This window comes from Saccostrea cucullata, unplaced genomic scaffold (assembly GCF_032062105.1).
Source record: "Saccostrea cucullata isolate Sc308-1 unplaced genomic scaffold, CSIRO_AGI_Scuc_v1 ctg1837, whole genome shotgun sequence".
NCBI lineage: Eukaryota > Metazoa > Mollusca > Bivalvia > Ostreida > Ostreidae > Saccostrea > Saccostrea cuccullata.
Window position 1 is genome coordinate 1 of NW_026930802.1, and position 21128 is coordinate 21128.

Sequence of the window (21128 nt, forward strand, 5' to 3'; positions counted from 1 at the left end):
ATGAAATTAATATAATAATACCATTGCATTGTCCGGATATTGCGTCACATGTCTCAATAAATGGACAACTGCTACAATTTCCCTCACAATTGTATCCAAAGCGTCCATCTGGGCACTCTGAAAGTAAAATTCCATTATCAAAAGATATTTTTTTGTGTAACATTTGTATATCTTATGCTGTATAGTGAATAGGAAAGATTATAGGCTTTCACTGTCCGTCAGTTTGTTTGTCTTTCTGTCCATCCGGTCGTCTAGTTCCCCTCTGTTTGTCTGTCAGTCAGTCTGTATTGCACAAATTTTTTCTTAGCCTTGCAGATATATTGCTCATGATTGGTACCGGGATGTGACTTTATCATGATTAATTATAAAACAAGTTTACATTTTGTTCCGTTTGAATGATTTTTGACAGAATTGTGGAGTTTTAAATCTTTATTGGAAAGAAATTTACACTTTATACTTGCTGGTAGGGCACTAATACAAAACTCTCAGAATGCATGTTATAATTAAACTTAAGTAGCCATTGTTAATAATAATTACGATGAATACACGTAACATAATTTTCAGTATTTCAACATGGAACTAATACAGGTCAGCGCATTTTTAAGCTCACGTGGTTTTTCACACAAATGTGTGACCAGTAGGCAAGGGAGGCTCACTCCTTCATGGCACCTAATCCCACCTCTGACGGTTTTGAGGTCCGTGTTTGCTCTGCTCTTAATTTGTATTGTTTTTTGGACTTCGATATTGAATACTGTTCGTTATATCCATATTTTTCATTAAATGTATATCAACGTTTACCAAGTATTATTCTTATGTATGTATCTTTTGAATTTTTTGTTAGTAAAACAAAATTAAAATAATAATAAGTCAAAAAGTCAAACTCCACATATAAAATATATTTTGTTGCTCGTTATACAATATAGAATTGTTCCGTTATAAAGTATAGTTATGTAATATGTGACGTTAATTTGTGCGGAAAGCCTTTGAGTTTAAAAAGTGCGCCAAGCTGTATATATTTGCTGCTCTTCTGGGATACTATTTCTCTGACCTTGGGGATATGACTTTTTCATAGTCTCAGTAACCTTAATAATGTCAATTAAATTAAAAAAAAAACAATTATATGTATCTTAGACATTGTACGTTTCTGTAAAAGTATACTTTGTATAATTGATGACAACCATTCTGAGAGTATTGCATTTACAACACTAGTCCCGTACCGGCAATTTAAACAGATACTCGAAAAAATACCAAAATACAGGGGAAAAACATCAAAGGGTAAAAGGCAATTTTAATCTTTAACTTGTCAAGGCACAGTCACCTACCAAAAAATCAGTTCAATATCTGCAAAAGTTTTAAAAAATACACGAAACTTTTGAAAATTGAATATCTCGTCAAATATCTATGAAAACCTGACTTATAACTCATCAAGATAAATTTATGTACCAAAAATCAGCTCAAAATCTGAAAGTGTTTAGAAAAAAAAATGGCGGCAAACCAAGTGGGATAGACTGACAGACAGTGATGGGGTAATGGTAATGTGTAATGGTAATTGACTGTAATTAATTACAGATTTCGATGTAATTGAAAGTAATGTGTAATTGGCCAAATTTTTAATTACAAGTAATGGTAATTAAATTAATTGCTTTCCAAAAAGGCATGTAACTCACAATTACTTTTCAATTACATTCAATTACACTGATTTTAAATAAATGAAAAATCCTCCACTCCCTACCATCTCATAAACATTATTTAAGAAAGGTTAACTGATTTTTTTTTGAGCAAATATTCTGATAGAATTTCTTAAAAGAATTTTAACATATAGTCATATTTCCCTTTAAAACATGTTAAAGTATATTGCTAATTAGAGATTTTCCTATTTTATTTTCTTAAAAACTTTTAATTCAAATTAATCTTTGTAAAGTGACGAAATAAGATTTATATTTTGATTTTTTAATTAATCCATTTCAAAATAAGTAGTACAATGGCTTCTAATCCTCTTGTTTGCAATATCTTCAGCTGTGTTAGAAGTTATTATCAGGTGCTAATTAGTGTCCTGGAGTCATGTACATATTCCTTAATTATAGATAATTTTCACACATTTTGATCTTGTCTCTTGGTATTTTTATTCACACACACCTTTGCATTTAAATTGTAGCTTGGCACAGAATAAGTCAAATACCAACATTTTGAGAATATCTTAATATGTTGTTGAAATGAGGAAGTATTAATGCAAAAGGCATCAATTGTACTTTCAACAAAAATTTAATCAAATGTTTCATGATTCCAAATTTTTAACATATAAATTAATTAAGGTAAAACCATGAATAAACTTTCTACTAGTAGTATCTGTGTATTCCTGTCACAAATACCCCAGTGGAAAGAATCTTCAGTGTGGCAGGAAAATCTTCAAATCTAATAGTTGTAGGTTAGGAGACACAGTAATTGAAAATTGTATGAACATCTTAAAAATATTATTGTAAAAATATGTTGAAAAATAATCTGATATAAATATAAAGGATTAGGAATGTACATGACTATTTCCATTTTAATTTATACATGTTTTCTTGAATGTAATGTGTAATTTAATTAATTACATTTGCAAAGTAATTATAACTTGATCAATTACATTTCAAAATCCATGTAATGGTAATGGTAATTTAAAGGAATAGTCTCTAAGGTCTGAACGATATTTTCATAGGCAATAAATTAGCACGTAAATGTGTGAAATACATTATTAGGACAATCCCTCATTACTGCAAGCTTAAAAGAAGTTTGCTGATTAACAGAATCAATAAATATTATCACCCATCTGTGAAGTCTGTTTACTGCCCTCATTATTGCTCGGCATGATTTCCGAAGATAGCCGACTCAGCAGGAAGATGCTGACCATCTTATCATTTTCACTTTGGATGCTTAGTAGCAGAGAATGGACACAGAAGAGGTAAGTTTCATGTATTTAAAGCTTAGAGAACCTTAAAATTATACTTAAAAAGTTCTATTTACATTTATATTATCTTTAAAACACACCTCAGTTGAACAGAGTGACCTCCATCGGGTTATAATATGTGAGGGGCCTCATAAAGGTTAACTCACCAACAAACATTACACTACAGAAAGTATAGTTGCGTTGGCAGTTTTGTGTTTTTGTTTGAAAACAGACAAAAACAAATCATGTAAAACTAAAAAATTCCCCTTTTCTATCATACATTTTAAAAAAGATGAAATAAAGAGGGGGAATTTTAAACAAGGCCTGAACACATCAGTTGATAATATGAAATAGACAGCATAAGTAATCCTTGAATTAAAATTTCAAAAAGACTCCCAAATCTCAAACTTAATTGAAACTGAAGTTGAGCTTTTTAAGTTTTGAATTTTTAATTTTTTTTAATATATACATATTTTTACCAGACATATGAACAATTACATACACGCATTAATTATATATCTGTCTATTAAAAAAAAAAACTAATTAAGCCTGCTCCTAATTTACAGTATACATTTACCTATGCTAACAAAACTGAATTAAAATAATTGCAATTATAGAGATTTTGACATATTTTTCATGTTTAAAATATTAAGTAATTGAAGATCATGTGTTTTTGATAGGTATTTTTTGCTTAAATTGATTTCATGAACATGTATGTTATTTTTATGAATAAAATTTTTTATTATAGAATGAATAATACAAATGTATAATTTTTATTATAGAATATCAATTTATCAAGACAGACATCTTCTTCCCCAGAATCCTCATCCTCTTCAGATTTGGGAAGGCGGAGGGGAAGAGGCAGAGGGCGTGGGAGAGGAGGATTCTGAAAATTGCTTCCAGAGAGAAGTATGGAAGAGAGGAGAGTGTCAAATCCCCTAAATGCATTCCTCTGTTTAGGACAGGCTGTGAGCACCATTGCTGCAGCTTGATGTCCATCAGAACAATTCTATAAATAAACCATATGATAATTTATTAATCTGTTTCCAATTCATAGTACCTGGGTACTTTATTAAAACATGAGATTAAAAGGCAATTTTCTTACGTACCCATTTGAAATAGAGTGCCGATCCAACAACAGTTTTCTCCAAATGCACTGATTTTTGGCATCCTTTAAGCTGACAATTTGGTAGGACAGGTAATTCAGCTAATGTGTGAAGCTGTGAAAGATAAACAAGGAAAGGGCGGTCTTCCTTACAGCCCCCAATCTCTTCTGGAGTTAAAATTTTGGCAATCCCGGGGCGAAGATCATCATTTGATTCCTCATCAGAGCTATCCTCATTTTCAGAGTCCTCAACCACGGCTTCAGTCTGAGTGTCCTTCTTATGACAGGGATTAAATTTTATTAATAATTCTAATGTTAATCAGTAGATTGAAAATATTGAAATATGAAAATAAATTAAATAATTTACTGGCTTAGCAGCAAGGTGTCCTTGCAAAACATACCTCATGGTCATTATGAAACTAGGCTCATAATCTTCATCTGATGAATCCTCTGAGTTCTCGTTGGTGTAGTTTTCTGATAAGCAGATTGAGAGACTACGAAACAAAATTTCTGTAAGATCAACATGGATTATGATAATTATTCTGATATAATAGATACAATGACATAAATCAGTAATAACAAATATTATTTAAAAGTATTCTGATGGCATGCATATCAAACCTTATACTATGGAAATAATTTTTATATGATACCTATGATTTAAATAATTGTACTTACTCTAAAGGATTCAAGAAACTGCTTGGAGCTGTTGTTTTCTTATCAGTTTTTACAAACTGTTCTACACCAGATAAATCTGAATTTCTAAAAGTAGAAACATAACACCTATACATGTATATTAAATATATCTTTCAAGAATGGTGATATAAGGTCTAGATACTACTCAAATTTTAAAGAATATTTTATTCTAATTGCCAATCTTGTTAATTTACCTGTCCCCCTTGTCTAGATCTGAAGATATTTCAGACACATCTGAAAATTTGGGTGGGAGAATGGTCGCTGTTGGTCCCGGTGTTGATGTCACTGCACTTATTGCAGTTTTAACCTTCTTGGGAGAACTTTCAAACTTCAAGGTTTCATTCCTATATATACGACATTTATGTTCATATTGGTTCATTTGAGACACTGATTTAATAGTTAATTCTTAATTAATTTCAATATAGTATCAGTCCTTTTATCTAAAATACTTTATATAGCATTATATTGCACAAACAAAATTAATAAAGCAGCAGGTTTTATCTTTTGTTAATACCTATCGCATTTACTAAACAAAGAAAGCGTACCCCCTGGGTTTCGCTCAGCATTCCCAGTTTGTTTACATACTGTTTACATTTGTTAATCGGCTTAATCCCCATTTTCTCTCTAAAATATTGCAGTTTTAGATAAAAATAAAAGATAAACTCATTCCTACTACTAAATACCTATACTGAAATCAAGATTTATTTAGCAGTTTTTGTGAAAATGAACATTATTTTACTTACCAATGAAGCAGGTACTCTGCTACATCGGCATGAGTTTAAGCTGCAGCGTCTCTTTTAATTCCATCCAACGATCATAGTGACCACCTATAGCTATTCTGCTTTGATTGTATTTTGACACAACTGAAGTTCTGTTTCAGTTTTCTTGCTGAATCTGTTAAAGATCGTTTTCTCCCACGTGTTGATCTCTTCTCCTCCGACATCTTCGGCTACTTTGACCTCGGTCAGGGATGCGCAGTTTGTTTTACGAGCAGGGTCAGCAGGGGTCTTCGTGAATGGAGCAAAGATAAAAGCCGAATTTTTGTGTGGATGATAAAAATTCATCCCGGCAGTTTCTTTATTAAGTAAGTGATATGTAAGGCACTCTGCTGAGTGCAAAGCTTGACAGATCAACATCATTTGACAGGGTCTGTTATACCAAATGCAGAAAAAGTATATTATTTTGTTTGAATGAACCTTAGAGACTATCCCTTTAATTGAAGGTTTTGGGAAAGTAATTGTAATTTAATTAATTACTTTCCTATGTAATTGAGATGACATTGTTCTTTATCAAGACAAACCCCGCATGACTGAGCACAGTTTAGTCCAAATTTACCTCCGTCGCATTCTAAAGAAATGAAAAGTTTTTATGGCTAATTTTTAGGCTAATATATTTGGTAATTTGTAAATAACGCACCTTTTTAGTGCAATTTAGAAGTCTAATATTTTACGTTATGTGCATTATTGTTCAACTTTCAGAATTTATTAATTGAGAAGAAAAGCACAAAAATAAGTCATTTTGGTTCATGTAAAAATGTTTCTGTGAAACAAGGGATCAAATACAGTATTTCTTAAGTACATGTATATGTATTACATCATATTTTGTATTTTTAGTTTAGTTTTGTTTTATTTTGAATTTTCTATAAAATACTCTCAATTTTTTAAAAATATGTAAAATGTAAAACAATTTATTACTCTTGTCACATTTTGTATCCTTCCACCCTGCCTGGCAGCCATTTTGACATTGCCCTGTTTTCCTGTCACATCTTGTCCGCTCTCCACAATTGACGTCACACATGTCTAGGCAGTTGTATCCATACCACCCTTCAGAACACGCTAACAGAAAAATGAAGAGAGTTCTTAAAAAGTAGCAAAGGTTATGTAGGTTTTAAATTTTTCCTTAGTTTTTTTTCCACTTTTGTATGGTCATCAGTTGGTCTGTATAATTTTTAAAAGAATATGTAGGTTGACGATACGTAAGCCGATGGATATGAAAAAGACAATATACTGATTTTTACTATAGATTCGTGATTAATCAACCTTGTGTACATCTGTCTCCATAGTAACCTCTATCGCATCCGTTCAAGCATGACCCGTTAATGTGATGACATTGTTCATTTCCGAAGCAAAGCCCGCATGAGTGAGCACAATTTTGTCCGAATTTACCACCGTCACAAACTATAAATAGAATACGAAATTAATATACCCCATAATATTATTCTAATCATATATTCCAAGCTCTCTGATTTGCTTAAACGTGGTCACATGATTTAGTATATAACAGCATATAGACTTGAGTTACTATTTATGAATCTGAAATGCATATCGTCTTGATGTTTCTTAAAATAGAGGTAATTTTCTGTAAAACAAGAAATTAATAGGAAAGATTTCACAGTTATAGCTAAAACATTGTATGACTTGATGTTTCTAAAAAATAAATATATACTTCAACTTGTATTTAAATTTGTAATGTTGTGTAACTCATAAGATGTAACAATGGCCTGAATTAAGATCTACTTAATATTAGAATATATTGAATATCTTTGTTAAAAGTGATACAAAACATAATCAAAAAGATGTACATTTGTAGTATTTTCAACTAGTAAATCCTCAAAATTATGTAAAAATCAAAAAAATGTCAAGGAAAGTTTAACTCAGTTATATTAAACAACTATTTATTTTGATTTCTAGTCTCTTAGTGTTTAAGAGAGAAAACTTGTGGTTTGTTCCCATTTTTTCTAATTGGTTTTTTATCAACGTGTTTTAAAAAATTATAAAACAAATGTAGCCCTTTAATTCGGTCAATCCATAGATACATCGACTTCACAGAAAAGCATATCGACCTCGCACTTCGTGCTCGGTCAATATGCTTTTCTGTGAAGTCGATATATCTATGGATCGACCTCATCAAAGGGGTATATTTATTTATTACTTTTATAACAATTCTTTTGATTACAAAATGGGGAATAAATGTGTTTGACAGTCCTACAATATATGTTCGTGGATTTTTTTTTACATTAAGAGGATATTGGTACTGCATGATGAATCTGTATTAACCAAATCTGTACTAAATTATCAAGACGAAAAGAAACTTAAATACAACATGTACATATGATTTGCTATATTGTCCTGAAGAGATAAAAGGAAAATCTGTAGATATTTGAATGAAAGTTAAGATAATGGCCTAAAAATATGAAAAACCCAATACTTTCATAGATCTAACCATGCTAACGACATATTTTTTTTGCAAAGATGTTAATGGTTGTTTCGACAACAGTATTCAATTATTTTTATAAATGATATATTTTAGACAGTATCCTATATCATTATAAAAATTGTTCCTTCCTTGATTATGCTCTTCGGGTATGAAATGAATCGGCAATTACTCGGTGTTATGCTTAAACCAAACTATGAAGGAGACTGCAAGTGATCCAGTAATACATGCGAGTTTAGATGTATCGCTGAATCGGGTGAAATTGATAATTCTTCGTAGTTACAGATATAGTTATGATATGCCTTTATTTTTAAACCGTATAAAAACCTAACCATTAGCTAGTTATAATCATCACAAAAAAACGATTTTAAAACTTTTATTAAAGCACAAGTCATTAATTATGTATTCTTTCTCATCTCTCTCTCTTAAAAAATCTTTTCAGGAGTGGCTTGTAGTTACGTACATTGTTCACATCGTGAGCCTTTCTGCCCGGCAATACATCCAAAACAAGTCCCGTCCACAATGCTACAGCGTTCTTCACGACAAGTCTGCGGACACGGAAATGTACAATTCTCTCCGAAAATAACAAAGGAAGGGCATCCTATATTGAATATTAGAATATTTTAAATGACCATATATATATATATATATATATATATATATATATATATATATATATATATATATATATATATATATATATATATATATATATATATATATATATATATATATTCAATGTATTTTTGCTCTAGCTCTACATTGAGCCAAAGCTGGGGGATAAAAACACATAACGAGTTAAATAAATATATCCAAACCTCCTGAAGTACCGTAGGTGGAAATTTTAGCGATACGTATTTAGCGATTTGTCCTTAGAAATTGGTATTTTATTTTTAGCGAGATGTATTTTTAGCGATTTTTATAAGCTCACTATATAAACTTTCACAAATAAAGCGCAATTAATTTTTTACGATATTCAATGTTAGCGATCTTTGCATCCTAGCTAATAATGCCAAAATTAAATCCTCGCTAAAATTTCTGCTTATACGGCAAACTATTTCCTGTCATGCGTATTTGCAAAAACAAATACGAATGTTTTAAACTTTATTTAGATCTAGAATAACTCAATGAATCGATCAGAGATCTGGTGGTGAGATTAGATAACAAGTGAAGATGTTTGATCCAGCTTTTCTTCATTGCATTGGTTGACAATGGTTTTCCATGGGGTGTCAATTTCAACTGTTACCCTAAAAAACAGGCACCATTTACAAAGTACAACGTAAAGTATTGATTGTTATTCCTTATACAGAATAAGGTATGTATTTTATCATCCCTTACCATAAACCTGGACTTCACAGAGTTCATTGTACGCGTATGTAGAATATCCATCAGGGTAGGTAACTCCTGGGAGTCTCTCATTGTAATAGATGACGTACCGTCCATGCTTTATACATTCTATTGTAATATTACTCGGTATCGTGTCTCTAGTGTAGTTTGTGTCTTTAAAACATAAATAACCGTCATCTTTGTTGGTTGTGTTTGATATAAAAAGCGAAAATCCTAGGAATCGGGTTGTGTATCCATTGTCAGGGCCTTATGGAATATAATTAACTTTGAAAATGTGAAATAAAAACTTACAGGTCCATGCGTTCATAAACTGTGATGGAAATATCTAAATCGTATGTTAAATGTTCATTTAAATCAAATAAGTAAAATGGACGAAAATAAGCAACATGTTCCAATATTCAATGTTTATGCATGTAGTTAGCTGTTAAAATCTTCGATAATTCGGATTTTAATTAACATAATACTGATGAAAGACTATTAAAAAGTAGCCCAATGAAAGAAAAAAAAAATCTATAAAACACATCAAAGTTTCGAAAAGTAACATATTTATAAACAGAGGTTATCAGCTCATTAATTATATTAATGATTTTTTAAATCTTAACTTTGATTACTGTTATAATGAAATCGGAAAAATAGATGTTTATTTTTTTCTATATTGTAACATTAAAATACATTGTAATATAATTAGTAATATTGTACCCCATGGAAGGTTGTCCGTCCTGTAGTAGATAGTAATATGATGTATGTTAAGAAATTTTCCTAGATCCACACGCCAGGTTGCAGTTCTTTTATAATTGCCAGATACTGTACATTGTCCTCCATATGGAGACCGGCTTGAAAACTTCCCATCCACGGCTTTATCCGGTGGATATGAATATTTGTATGTATACCAATGCTGCTGCCATGTTGGTTTCCTTAAAGCAAGATTTTCTTTAAAAAAGAAAAAAACATATTCATTTGGATATATGTATCAGTATTTGTATGTATGCCAATGCTCCTGACATGTTTCTTTCTTTAAAGCAAGATTTTCTTAAAAAAGAAAACACATTCATATTCAAGTGGATACATGTACCAGCATTTATATATATACATGTACCAATGCGCCTGCCATTTTGGTTTTTTGAGAGCAAGATTATCTTAAGAAAAAGAAATCGAAAGAATTTTTGAAGTCAGTGCTGGATTCTTCAGGGGAAAAAAAAATGAAGGAAATGCATTATTTTTTTTAAATGAGAATTCTTTTTTGCAACAGACAAACGTATTTCTTTTCTGTATTACACTCTTAATATTTCAGAAAATAATACACATGTTTGTTTATTGAATATTCATGTTAATTTTGATTCTGCATTTTATATACACTGTAACTATTTATTTTGCTACAAAATGGAATTTAATATAACTTTGTAATAAGAGGAAAGAATACCTATTATAGTAAGTAATGTGTTTGTTTGGTATCGATAATTGAATAAAGAAAAAAAAGGCCAAAGATCTTGGCTATTGCCCTAATTTAATTTCAGAATCATAAATAGTATTTATTATTTTGTGTGTGTTTTGAAACGACCTTTTATTTTTTAATATCCTATCCATTTTCCTCATAACTACATCTACGTAAGTTCATGTATTAACCACGTTGAATGAAGAAATACAACGGAGATATATATAGGAACTACCACGTTTTGTTGTTGGATGTGATTTTTATCAACCGAGTTGTGAGTAAAATCACACAACGAGTTGGATAAAATATCACAGTCTAATTTAGTTTCCTAGATATTACATGCACTAACATGCTTTCTTATGACAATAAGGTGAATGTTTAAGAAAATAAAACCTTTACGAAGAACAAAGAATCAAATGCCGAAAAAAGGTATTCACTGAAGTATTATATACTCAACAGCAGATTATTTATAATTTGCTTAAGCATTGCTTTAACCAGAAAATATGTAAAAGATATCTTGCAAAAATCTCTTTATGGATACCTAATATGGCGAAGCACTGTTTGACACAAATGAAAACGCAAGATTGGAAGTGAATGGCCATTTTTCCCTTAATTTATTCTTTAACTTATGAGTTACAAAAATGTAACAGTTTCACAACTCAGAGGTGATTAAGGCAGCAGAATTACAAGTAGAACGTACAATATGAATAAAAAAAGGAGATGATCTCAAATTTTCAAATTTCCTTAAACGTACATATCGAACTCATTTGCAAAATCATCGAAACTCTTAGTGACAGATGTAAAATATAGTATTGTTTGGTAGATTTATATGTGTAGAATAGTTTTTACCAAGTACATGTACTTCATTGACGAAAATGTTTAAATGAAGATGCAACAAATGAAAGTCGTGCACTGAAAAATTCCGTAAAAAATTAAATTAATCTTACCATAAGCCTCTGCTATTTTCCCAATCAATGAAATTTCACAAAGAAAATAAATTAATGCAGCTCCACTTTTCATGTTTGAAACGGAATAACATATATACATAAAATGTTATAAGATTTTGTTTTAGGAAACCTTTTCTGAATGGGGTTAGAAAGCAAAAAAATGCTCAGCTATCTTCTACGCTTTAAGAGATTTTATATTTACGATTGTCATTTTTTAAGAAAGGAACATATATGTAAGAATAATAGCAAACGTTACTGAAGAATTTTAGTATGAAAATAGCTATTATAATATATTTCCTTCTTTTTATTTCCTTATGTGAAGAGTTATTTATAGAATAAAGTACGTCTCACATATTATCTATTTTTTCTCGTTTCATCGACACTCATTATCTACCAAATAATAATTGCCTCCATTTATTCAAGTTACTAATTAAGGTCTTGCGTCTTCATCGGAAGACCTTCTTGTTATTCTTCGGGTTTTTTTTTTCACTTTTTTTTCTTCTATATCACTATTCTTTTTTTCTTACCGATTTTGTGCTCGCGATTTCTCGAAAACGGCTTGATGGATTTCAGTGAAACTTTCAGAACTTATGTAACATTACTTGAACCTTATATATTTTTTATGATGTCACTTCCGGTATGGAGATATTGTCGATTTTATGATTTTTGAAGGGTCAGGTTGTCCACTGACTTTCTAACAAATGGCTTTAGAAAGAAACATGAAACTTTCAGGTATGATAGTCCTAAGTCTATAGATATGCGTAAGGTATTTCATTATTATCGGAAGTGCCGCACGTCGGCGATCGCTGTGGCCCGAAATAGTCTATCGCGAATTTCATTTTAACACCTTTTTTACGATATCTTTTTACCTAGAAATATTTTGTTAAAACATATAGAACAAAAGAAGTGTAAAATTCTAAGATCTTTCAAAGATATCTCGAAAAAAGGGCTGGCCCCTAAAATTAGAGGCCTAGAGGAGCCAAAGGTTTTTCCTTTATATCTCAAAAAGTATTGAGAATTTGTAATACCTCAAAGAAGCAAAGTTGTTCAAAATGTCAAGATCAATCTATTGGAGTCATCAAAATACGTCCATCGACGTAACTTCCGGCCAAACCGGAAGTATTCAGAAAACGCGTACTTTTGCGGTTCTTGACAAGTTTTGGGGTAACATCTGTCACTGGGAGCATAAAAATTAATTTTTCCGTCCGTCGTCGTCACTTCCGGTCAAACCGGAAGTAGGAAAAACGCTTATTTTTGCACATAGATTTAGAGGATTTAAACCATTTTATTGGCGTTATTACTCTTTTTTGTAAAAAAAAATGAAAGTTACTTCCGGTCAAACAGGACGGAAGACCTACTCTTTGCTTTGCAACGAGCTTTGCTCTAGTTTGCGCCGACGTTGTTTTGTTGATGTGTTTTATTACCTTCAATGGGAAAGAACTATGACGTCATAATGTGCACTTGCAATAATATACTGTCGGTACTAAGTAGGTATAAGAAAATCATTTTTTACATTCTCTGTAGATAAAATACACAATTTATGCATTTTTATTAGCTCATTTGCATAGAAAATCCCATATTTAGCCTTAACTCACTTGCGCTTACATTATTAATGACATACAAATGCATTAGTCATGGGTTTTTTTCTTCCGGGTGATAGTTTCTAAGCGCCCTTTAATATTAGCCTCATCTATATCAAAATAACTTTTGGCTCCAAAACGTGTGGTTTAAAAGTTTACTCACCTTCTCCCTCTGAAACATTCATGCACATTTTTTTTTAATGTTAAGATCACAAGTTCTCTTTTGTTTAAGGTGCGGAATATTTTTGGGTCCTCCATCTTGCTGCATTCCTAAGTCGTAAATATTTATCTGTCATATTTTTGGCATTTGTAATAAAAGCTCTATTCAAAAACTTTTGCTTATTATTCAAATCGCAGTAGAGCAGTGCAAATGTGCTGCACACATGCGAACTGAATTAATAATTATTGCCTGTAATTAAGAGCACATAAAGAGTATTTACTGTCAAGACCAATGTTAACATCAATTAACTTCTTAATTATCTTCAACGTTATTTTCTGGAGCCTGGAAACCGTACTGATTCAGGCAATATCGCTTAGAAATAACCAGTTCTTCTTGGGCAAAACATTCTTACTTTAGGTTTCGCTGTCTATTTTGATGTGCCCTCAGGTATATAAAATATTTCATTTGAAACAATAGATAGATACCTAAGATTTTTCACAACATACGAAGGCTTTAAAGACGTACAACACACTGGGGGAGATAACTCTTGCGATTTCAAATGAACCGTTTGACCTGACGTCAAATTTAACGTCAAAAATAAAGCGTCAAAATGACGAGTAAAACGATCCCGATGTATATCAATCATAAAAGAAAAATGAGATATGGGGCTTGGCTGTGATTATGAGTACCATACTCAATCCATAATTTTTTTTTTAATTAACCCGATTAAACTCCGTAAAAGCAAGACATAAAATACCATCCCTTAACGTTTATTTCATTTCATATACAATAAATTGTATTCTTGATCACAACGCAGCATTTTTTTAATTCTGAAAATTTTATTTTACATTGCCGAAATTCTCATTACATTTGTATGTACAATTGGCTATATTACATTCCGATTAATGGTCTTTTACAATATTTGTGCATTTACGATATAAATATTGCTTTTCTTTTTTAATTAAATAAAACAATAATAAACAAACAAAAAACTTTTTACATTTTAAAATCGATGTTGTTCTCAGACCCTTACTGATCAAAGAGGAACAACTCTGAAAATTTAGGAGATGTTTGTTTTCCTCCCTTTATTCTTTATCTCGGTTCTCGGCATTTACACAAAATCAGATACATTTACAGCAAGACCTGATATATCCGAGAATGGAATACTATAGACCTCATACACACAATGTAAGTATAGTTTAGTCATCTTTCATATTTTCATTGATATAAGCAATTTTTCAAGCGCGCAAGCGGCAGAGTCACGTGATACCCGACATTCAGTGGCGGAATATTACAAAAACATAGCCGGCGATAATGGTAAAACGTTGCTCGTGGGGCACTTGCAACAGTGACAATAGGTACAGGGACCGAGAATATATGAAAGGGGTCGAATGTTCTCCTATTCCAAAACCAAAAACTAGGTTGGAAGACACCAAAGTACGGGTGAAAGCTTGTGGACGAAAATTCTTTACTGTGGAGAACGTCAATAAACATGCATATGTGTGCAGCAAACATTTTGTTGACGGTCGCCCTACTGATATGCACCCTTATCCAGTGAGTGCAGACTCACGTAGAATTATCATTAAGGCAAGAAAACCTGTGGCAAGGAAACAGTTGATAAAAGAAAATAAAGAGAATGTTGGTCAAAGTAAGGTCTCTGAGTGTGTACCAGACTGTCCAGAGCCCACGATATTTGTCACAGTGGAAGGGGAGGATACCAGTGGCAGTAAAGATGTGTCAATTCAGCACACACAGGGTATGAATAAACAATTTTCACAATAAAAATAGCTGCAGAATGATTTCTTAAAATAATCAATACATTGAATTACAATCTCTGTAAACTTAAAAACATGACTTTTAAATCTATATGTACATGATACTGAAAGCTTTTGTATAAGAGTCCTGTAAATAATAATCAGTTATTTTTTTAAATGTCTAATTTTAAGTATTGAAAAAAAAATAGATATTTAAAGCTTATGGTGTTTATTTGATTTTAGTGGATGAACACTTGTATGCTAGACCTGTGCACATGGCTGGTGTGTCAGTTACAACTCAAACCAACCTTGACATGAAGGGGATGTCTGGCATTGAGGATAACAGCTTCCTTGATAGAGGGTACACAAAGAGAAGACTATTGACAGACGACATATTCAAAGATTACAAGTCTTGTAAATTTTATACAGGTTGATAAATAGTTTTATTATATATTGAATTTGTATTAATAATATTTGATACAAAGTTACTTCTGAATTAATTTTGAATGCAATTTATTCCAGAATTACCTTGAAACTGTCCAGTGACTAATGTGTATAACAACTGTAATCATATTTATCTAAAACAATCATGCAGTTCTGCTCTAAATACATTCATACTCAGTATATGCTTTAATTTGTCAATTAATGTACAATTATGCTTTAATCCACAGGACTATCACTGGCCGTGTTTATAATCATCTTCAATGTGTTGAAGTTAAAGGCATCCTCAATGGTATACTGGAACAGTACTGAAACAAATGAACGTCAGGATTCCAAGGAATTAACTGTCTACTTATTTGTGACCTAGGTCAGTTTAGTACTAACTTTACTTTGATAGAAAAAGTTCTTCAGCGTTATTTCTTTATTACTTATAAAATTTAAAGCTTTAACCAGCTTGTAATCAGTAGTTTCTACATTGTAATGTTATTGATTTCTAAATAACAGAATCTCCCATATTTACAGACTCCTAGAAGAGGACCCAAGCGCTTATTGTCACTGAAGGAAGAGTTCAGTCTTACCCTGTTACGATTACGTAGAGGATTCGACACCAGGTCCCTCGGTGATATGTTTGCCATTTCTGAAAGTTCTGTGTGTCGAATATTCACTACCTGGTTGTGTCTAATGAATATTGACCTCGGCTTTCTAATAAATTGGTCTTCCAAAGAACAAATCATGGAGAATTTACCTAAATGCTTTAAACATTTTAAAAAGACAAGATGTATAAAAGACTGCACAGACTTTTTTGTACAAAAAACCTAGTCGTCCATCTGCTCAAAGAATTACATACTCAAATTACAAACATCATAATACATTTAAGTGTCTTGTAGCTATAACTCCCAAAGGTTCTTTCTGTTTTGTCTCTGATTTATATACTGGTAGTATATCTGACAAGAAAATAGTTCAAGATTCTGTTTTTTGGATAATATTGAATTTGGCGATGACATTATGGCTGATCGTGGGTTTCTCATTAGAGCTGAATTAGCAATGAAGGGTGCCACGTTAAACATTCCTCCATTTTCTTTTGGAAAACAGTTAGGCAGCAATGCAACCACTAAAACTAGGAGGATTGCACGGGCTAGAATCCATGTAGAGAGAGCGATTGGACGTTTAAAAAACTATACAATTTTGCAGGGTGTTATTGCACTCCATATGAAGCCTGTTTACAATCAAATTGTAAGAGTGTGTGTAATGTTGTGCAACCTTGACACCCAACTTGTAAAGTGAGTATATATGTAAATCTGCAGCCCTTTTCACAAAAAGAATTGTTAAAAATTTTAACTCAAGAATCTATGTACTAGCTTTTCACAAATCAACTGATAAGACTTTTATTTCACATTTTCAATTTTTTTTTACCTTATAGCAACTTTATCTCAAGACACTTTATAATCATGTATTGAAAGCACATTTGATGTTGAATGAAAAAGAATTGATTTTTTACAAGACAAATAATTATATCAAAATCATTGCATGACCACACATATTGAATATAAATCAGAGTGAAATATGAATGATAGAAATAGCTTAATTTGTCACAATTATCAAAACAGCTTTTTGTGTGTAAAGGGCTATAGGTAGCTGGGCACTATACATTGATATATGACAGGTGTATAATATTTTCATTTATATCTGACTTCCTCATAATAAATAACATAATGATAATCTTGGTGTTGATATTTCAGAATTTATTGATTTCAACGTATACAATGTTCAAAATATAAATATATATATACTAAGCCATGAATGTTTTAAAAAATATTTCTATCTCAAGTATCAACTTGCACCAACTTGCATGTATACATCAAGTACATACCAGCAGTTACTCTTACATAAAATACTTCATTATATGCTGTTTAAAAAATGTTTCAAGTTTGTTGAGCATTGTATCAAAAAAGTAAGGATCAAACTCAGCCTGAGCAACACAGATTCTTTTCTTTTGTGTAAAGAATGAGATTGGATTGATGAATGCCATATATACCCATTTGACCTTGAATTTGATGATAGTATTCAGAGTTTTCAGTTACAATGACTTCAACTTTTTTATTAAGGACACAACCTTTTCTGAGACACACTTCTTTTGGATCTTCATCCCTTAAGCTAAATGGGCATTTTACCTCAAAAATAGTACAATCATGGCATTTACATGTGAAAAGACCATCAATAGAACAACCAATGAAATCCATGGTAGGATGTATTCTTAAATCTTTATGTGACAAACGGGGATGAAGATGTGATTTACTGCATACTTTCATATAAAGCTGAAGGGCTGCTACCTCTTTCTTTTTACCCCACAGTAAAGATGGAGCAGTGACTTCACCATATTCACCTAAAATAGTCTTAAGAAGTGAAGGTTGACATTTGTTAGCATCAACTGCTTTACAAACTTTACAAAAATTAGATGCAGTCAATCTGCCTTTCCTGAGCTCATGCCAAGTCTTGCTGTCAGACTGTTCAGCTGTGCATGACTCAATGTGTGCAATATTATCATTAGAAAGATGACATAAATTCACAGGGTCATTTGCAGCAGTAGATTTAACATTTTTCAACATGTTTGAGATGGTAAAAACAGTACATTTTTGACACGGTTGATCACAGTCACCTGTAACATTCTCTATTGGCTTTTGTACCTCAAGAATATCAAGTTTTAAAGAGAACATATTAATATATATCGTTTTAATGAAACTGAAGGAACAGTTTTGTTCTTAATTGATGCCTCACTTGCCATCAAAAGTCACACTGACAAATTTTTTTTTTATCCTTTATAGTATGCATCTTACAAAATACCTTATAGTGTACAACATGAATGAATGATTCATTTTCATTCAAGAATAGAAAATTGCTTGACTTTTCATCAATTTCATTCAGTTTGAAAAATACAAAACACTATAAGCAAAAACTATACAATTAAGAGAAAATACCTCTCGAAGACTTCTTGCTATTTCAGTGATTTCCATTTCTCAGTAATTCTGCCTTTGATCCACACTGCGAGGGTCAAAATTGTGTGCATCAGATTGGTTATATTCCACACCTGTATACCTGTAGTTAAATTTGTACAGAGAAGTAATTATTCTGTGTTTGGGGGGATTAAATGTAGACTAACTATTTATGAAGCTTATTAAAATAATCAACCGCTGCAGAATTAACTTATATGATGACGTTAAAATTATACAAGGATTTATACAAAATTTGATAATTTATTGTTCATACATGAACCTTGCTTTCATGATCTTTAGTTGCTTGATGGGAACTGGGCAATCATGTTGTCGTGGTCGTTTAGACCATAAATTGCCCCCATCCGTGACTAAATTGACTTCGAAGGCTTCAATTTCATATAAAGTCGCTCCAATGTGACGGCATCCACCATCAGCTCTGAGGAAAAAAAGTGTGTGAAATTTAGCTTACACACATTCTGTTGGACTTTATTTTTCTCAGCCATAACACTGGTATCATGATTGTATACATACATCATATGTAATACACATGTGACTACTTTGAATATATTATATAGGATTTGGTTTAAGTACCTATATTGTATGCCTGGAGTCACTTAAGTATCATTACTCAACAAATATTATGCAACCAAAAAAAAGATTAATTAAACTGACTTATTGCGCTTTAAATAATTATTAATTTAACCTGTTCGTATGTTTTATATATATGATATATACATACCCACCAATTAATGCATGTGCAGTACGCACATTTTATTTATCCGTTTTTTGCCATGATGACCCAAACATCGTATGCAGTCTTATTCAGATAAGTCTTATCCTTCTGCGTTGGCTTAACACAAGACTTGAAAATGTTGGTAGCTTTGTTAGATCATTCGACATCCCCTGGATTCCAAACGGATCCTCTACTGAGAATTCACTAAGAATATCATGGACAGACAGAGGCTGATCGGAGCACATATCGGGGTCATCTGGCAAATTGAGCTTTACAACTGCATCACATAGCCTCAATAAATCCATACGTTTCAATTTTGAAACAGAAATCACCTTTCTTTTCAAGAACATCTGTAACTCGTCAACTTTAAACGCTGAAAACGGTGTAGTCGCCATTTTATCTATCTGTGTCGGGTATCACGTGACTTTGTAAAAACTAAAGGTTAAAACCGGATTGGATAGAATATTTATGAAAAAGGTCTATTGAAAAGAATTGTTTACTAGTACTGAAATTATCTGAATTTATGAATATCCTATTGCGGCAAATCGTTTGACTTTCTGTCACTGTAAACAATGTCGGTTCGCATTTCCTCGAATCAAAACAAAACGTAGCCTATAAGATTTCTAAAAATATCAATGTGCGATTTGATATAAATTAAAATAGAGGATGAGTTTAATATTTGATATTTTGAAGTTAATGTGGACGAATACAGAATTTTCATTTTAACTTTAGAAGCAATGACATTAAAAGAATGCGGTCAATATCGTGAGGTGTGTACATTTATGCAAATGTCGATGCACATACTGTCTCGTTTGAAATAATGACTTGAAAGAAACTATAATTATTCAATTTATACCACAGGAGAGTTGAACATACACCTTTTTTTGGTAAATGAAATTAAAGAAATAAAATTAAAAATCAACATATTCAAGGTTTCAAGTGATATGGAATGCATAATGCATACATATATGGGCTAAACACTAAAATCCTTCAGTATTTTTTTCCTGATACATACTAAAAACTAATGCATACCTCTGGGATTCAAATGACGAAATACTAGTACAATGTATATTTGCGCTGTAAACGACGTTTCGTCAAACGCTAATGGTCTGCGATGCAAAAAAGGAAGGGGTGGGGGTGGTAGGGGTATTCAAAAATGTCTAAAAATCTACATTTAAATAGGCTTTACATATAAGAACTTTTAAATATCTAAGGTCAGTTGATATATTTTTGATGCAAAAGCAATTTCATTTTTTTAAAAATGTGTATTTGTAGATTCATAGCAAAGTGATCGACCCCCGTCTGAAAGATATAGTCATGTACTAAATATACAAAAATAACGAAAATTAAACGACGGGAATTTTTTGGGGTAGGTGTGTTGTACATCCTTAAGATGAACAGTCTGGATACTTGGTGCCATACTTTAATTTTGCAAAATAAAGTTAACATTAAGAAAACAATTTTTTTTTCTTAATTTTAAAACACAAATGGCACGTTACCTTTCCTTTTTTCTTATTTGTGAACAGTTTCACCGTTGTTTGAAATAGCTATGTTCGCTTGATTGTTTGTAGTTTAACATTTCTCTCGAGAATTTTTCACTCGTTTGGAGACCCCACCACTTGCCAGTGGAGAACTGCAATTTTTTTACCGCAGTGAGGGATCTTTTTTTCGTGTCAGTACCTTCTGCGACACGTGACCTAGGTGTTAACGGTCTTATTCGAAGAACCGGTCCGCTTGTCCCACAGTTGGATTCGAACCCGAGACGTAAGGATCAACTCATTATACTCCGCGATTCTAGTGCTTT

General features: G+C 31.8%; 3 protein-coding genes across 3 annotated transcripts; all 3 read right to left on the reverse strand.

Annotated features, from left to right (window-relative positions):
* Positions 1-4011: 4011 nt before the first annotated feature.
* LOC134230158 (uncharacterized) lies at positions 4012-5180 on the reverse strand. The gene is made up of 4 exons (XM_062711936.1): positions 4922-5180; positions 4710-4793; positions 4399-4525; positions 4012-4308 (listed from the first exon to the last, which is right to left on the reverse strand). Exons 1-4 carry the CDS (start codon positions 5104-5106, stop codon positions 4012-4014), a joined length of 693 nt encoding a protein of 230 aa, XP_062567920.1. The 5' UTR covers positions 5107-5180.
* A 380-nt stretch (positions 5181-5560) lies between these two features.
* Positions 5561-11875, reverse strand: LOC134230136 (uncharacterized). The gene is made up of 8 exons (XM_062711912.1): positions 11667-11875; positions 9987-10217; positions 9279-9533; positions 8404-8541; positions 6767-6904; positions 6422-6562; positions 5984-6074; positions 5561-5876 (listed from the first exon to the last, which is right to left on the reverse strand). The coding sequence occupies exons 1-8, from the start codon at positions 11764-11766 to the stop codon at positions 5561-5563; spliced, it is 1410 nt and encodes a 469-aa protein (XP_062567896.1). The 5' UTR covers positions 11767-11875.
* A 5690-nt stretch (positions 11876-17565) lies between these two features.
* LOC134230137 (uncharacterized) lies at positions 17566-19719 on the reverse strand. Its single transcript, XM_062711914.1, has 4 exons — positions 19508-19719; positions 18872-19027; positions 18622-18694; positions 17566-18285 (listed from the first exon to the last, which is right to left on the reverse strand). The coding sequence occupies exons 1-4, from the start codon at positions 19717-19719 to the stop codon at positions 17566-17568; spliced, it is 1161 nt and encodes a 386-aa protein (XP_062567898.1).
* Between the last annotated feature and the right edge of the window lie 1409 nt (positions 19720-21128).

Excerpts from the sequence above, each read along its gene's own strand:
- LOC134230158 (XM_062711936.1), bottom strand. The coding sequence starts at position 5,106 with ATGAACCAATATGAACATAAATGTCGTATATATAGGAATGAAACCTTG. Across the intron at positions 4,794-4,921 it reads GATCTAGACAAGGGGGACAG|AAATTCAGATTTATCTGGTG; the intron begins GTAAATTAACAA and ends TTCTACTTTTAG. Across the intron at positions 4,309-4,398 it reads GACACCTTGCTGCTAAGCCA|AAGGACACTCAGACTGAAGC; the intron begins GTAAATTATTTA and ends CCCTGTCATAAG.
- LOC134230137 (XM_062711914.1), bottom strand. The coding sequence starts at position 19,719 with ATGGCGACTACACCGTTTTCAGCGTTTAAAGTTGACGAGTTACAGATG. Across the intron at positions 19,028-19,507 it reads GAATTCTCAGTAGAGGATCC|AGCTGATGGTGGATGCCGTC; the intron begins GTTTGGAATCCA and ends TTTTTTCCTCAG. Across the intron at positions 18,286-18,621 it reads GTGTGGATCAAAGGCAGAAT|GTACAAAAGCCAATAGAGAA; the intron begins TACTGAGAAATG and ends GATATTCTTGAG.
- LOC134230136 (XM_062711912.1), bottom strand. The coding sequence starts at position 11,766 with ATGTATATATGTTATTCCGTTTCAAACATGAAAAGTGGAGCTGCATTA. Across the intron at positions 8,542-9,278 it reads CTGTGAAGTCCAGGTTTATG|GATGCCCTTCCTTTGTTATT; the intron begins GTAAGGGATGAT and ends TATTCAATATAG. Across the intron at positions 6,905-8,403 it reads AGGCTCACGATGTGAACAAT|TTTGTGACGGTGGTAAATTC; the intron begins GTACGTAACTAC and ends TTCTATTTATAG.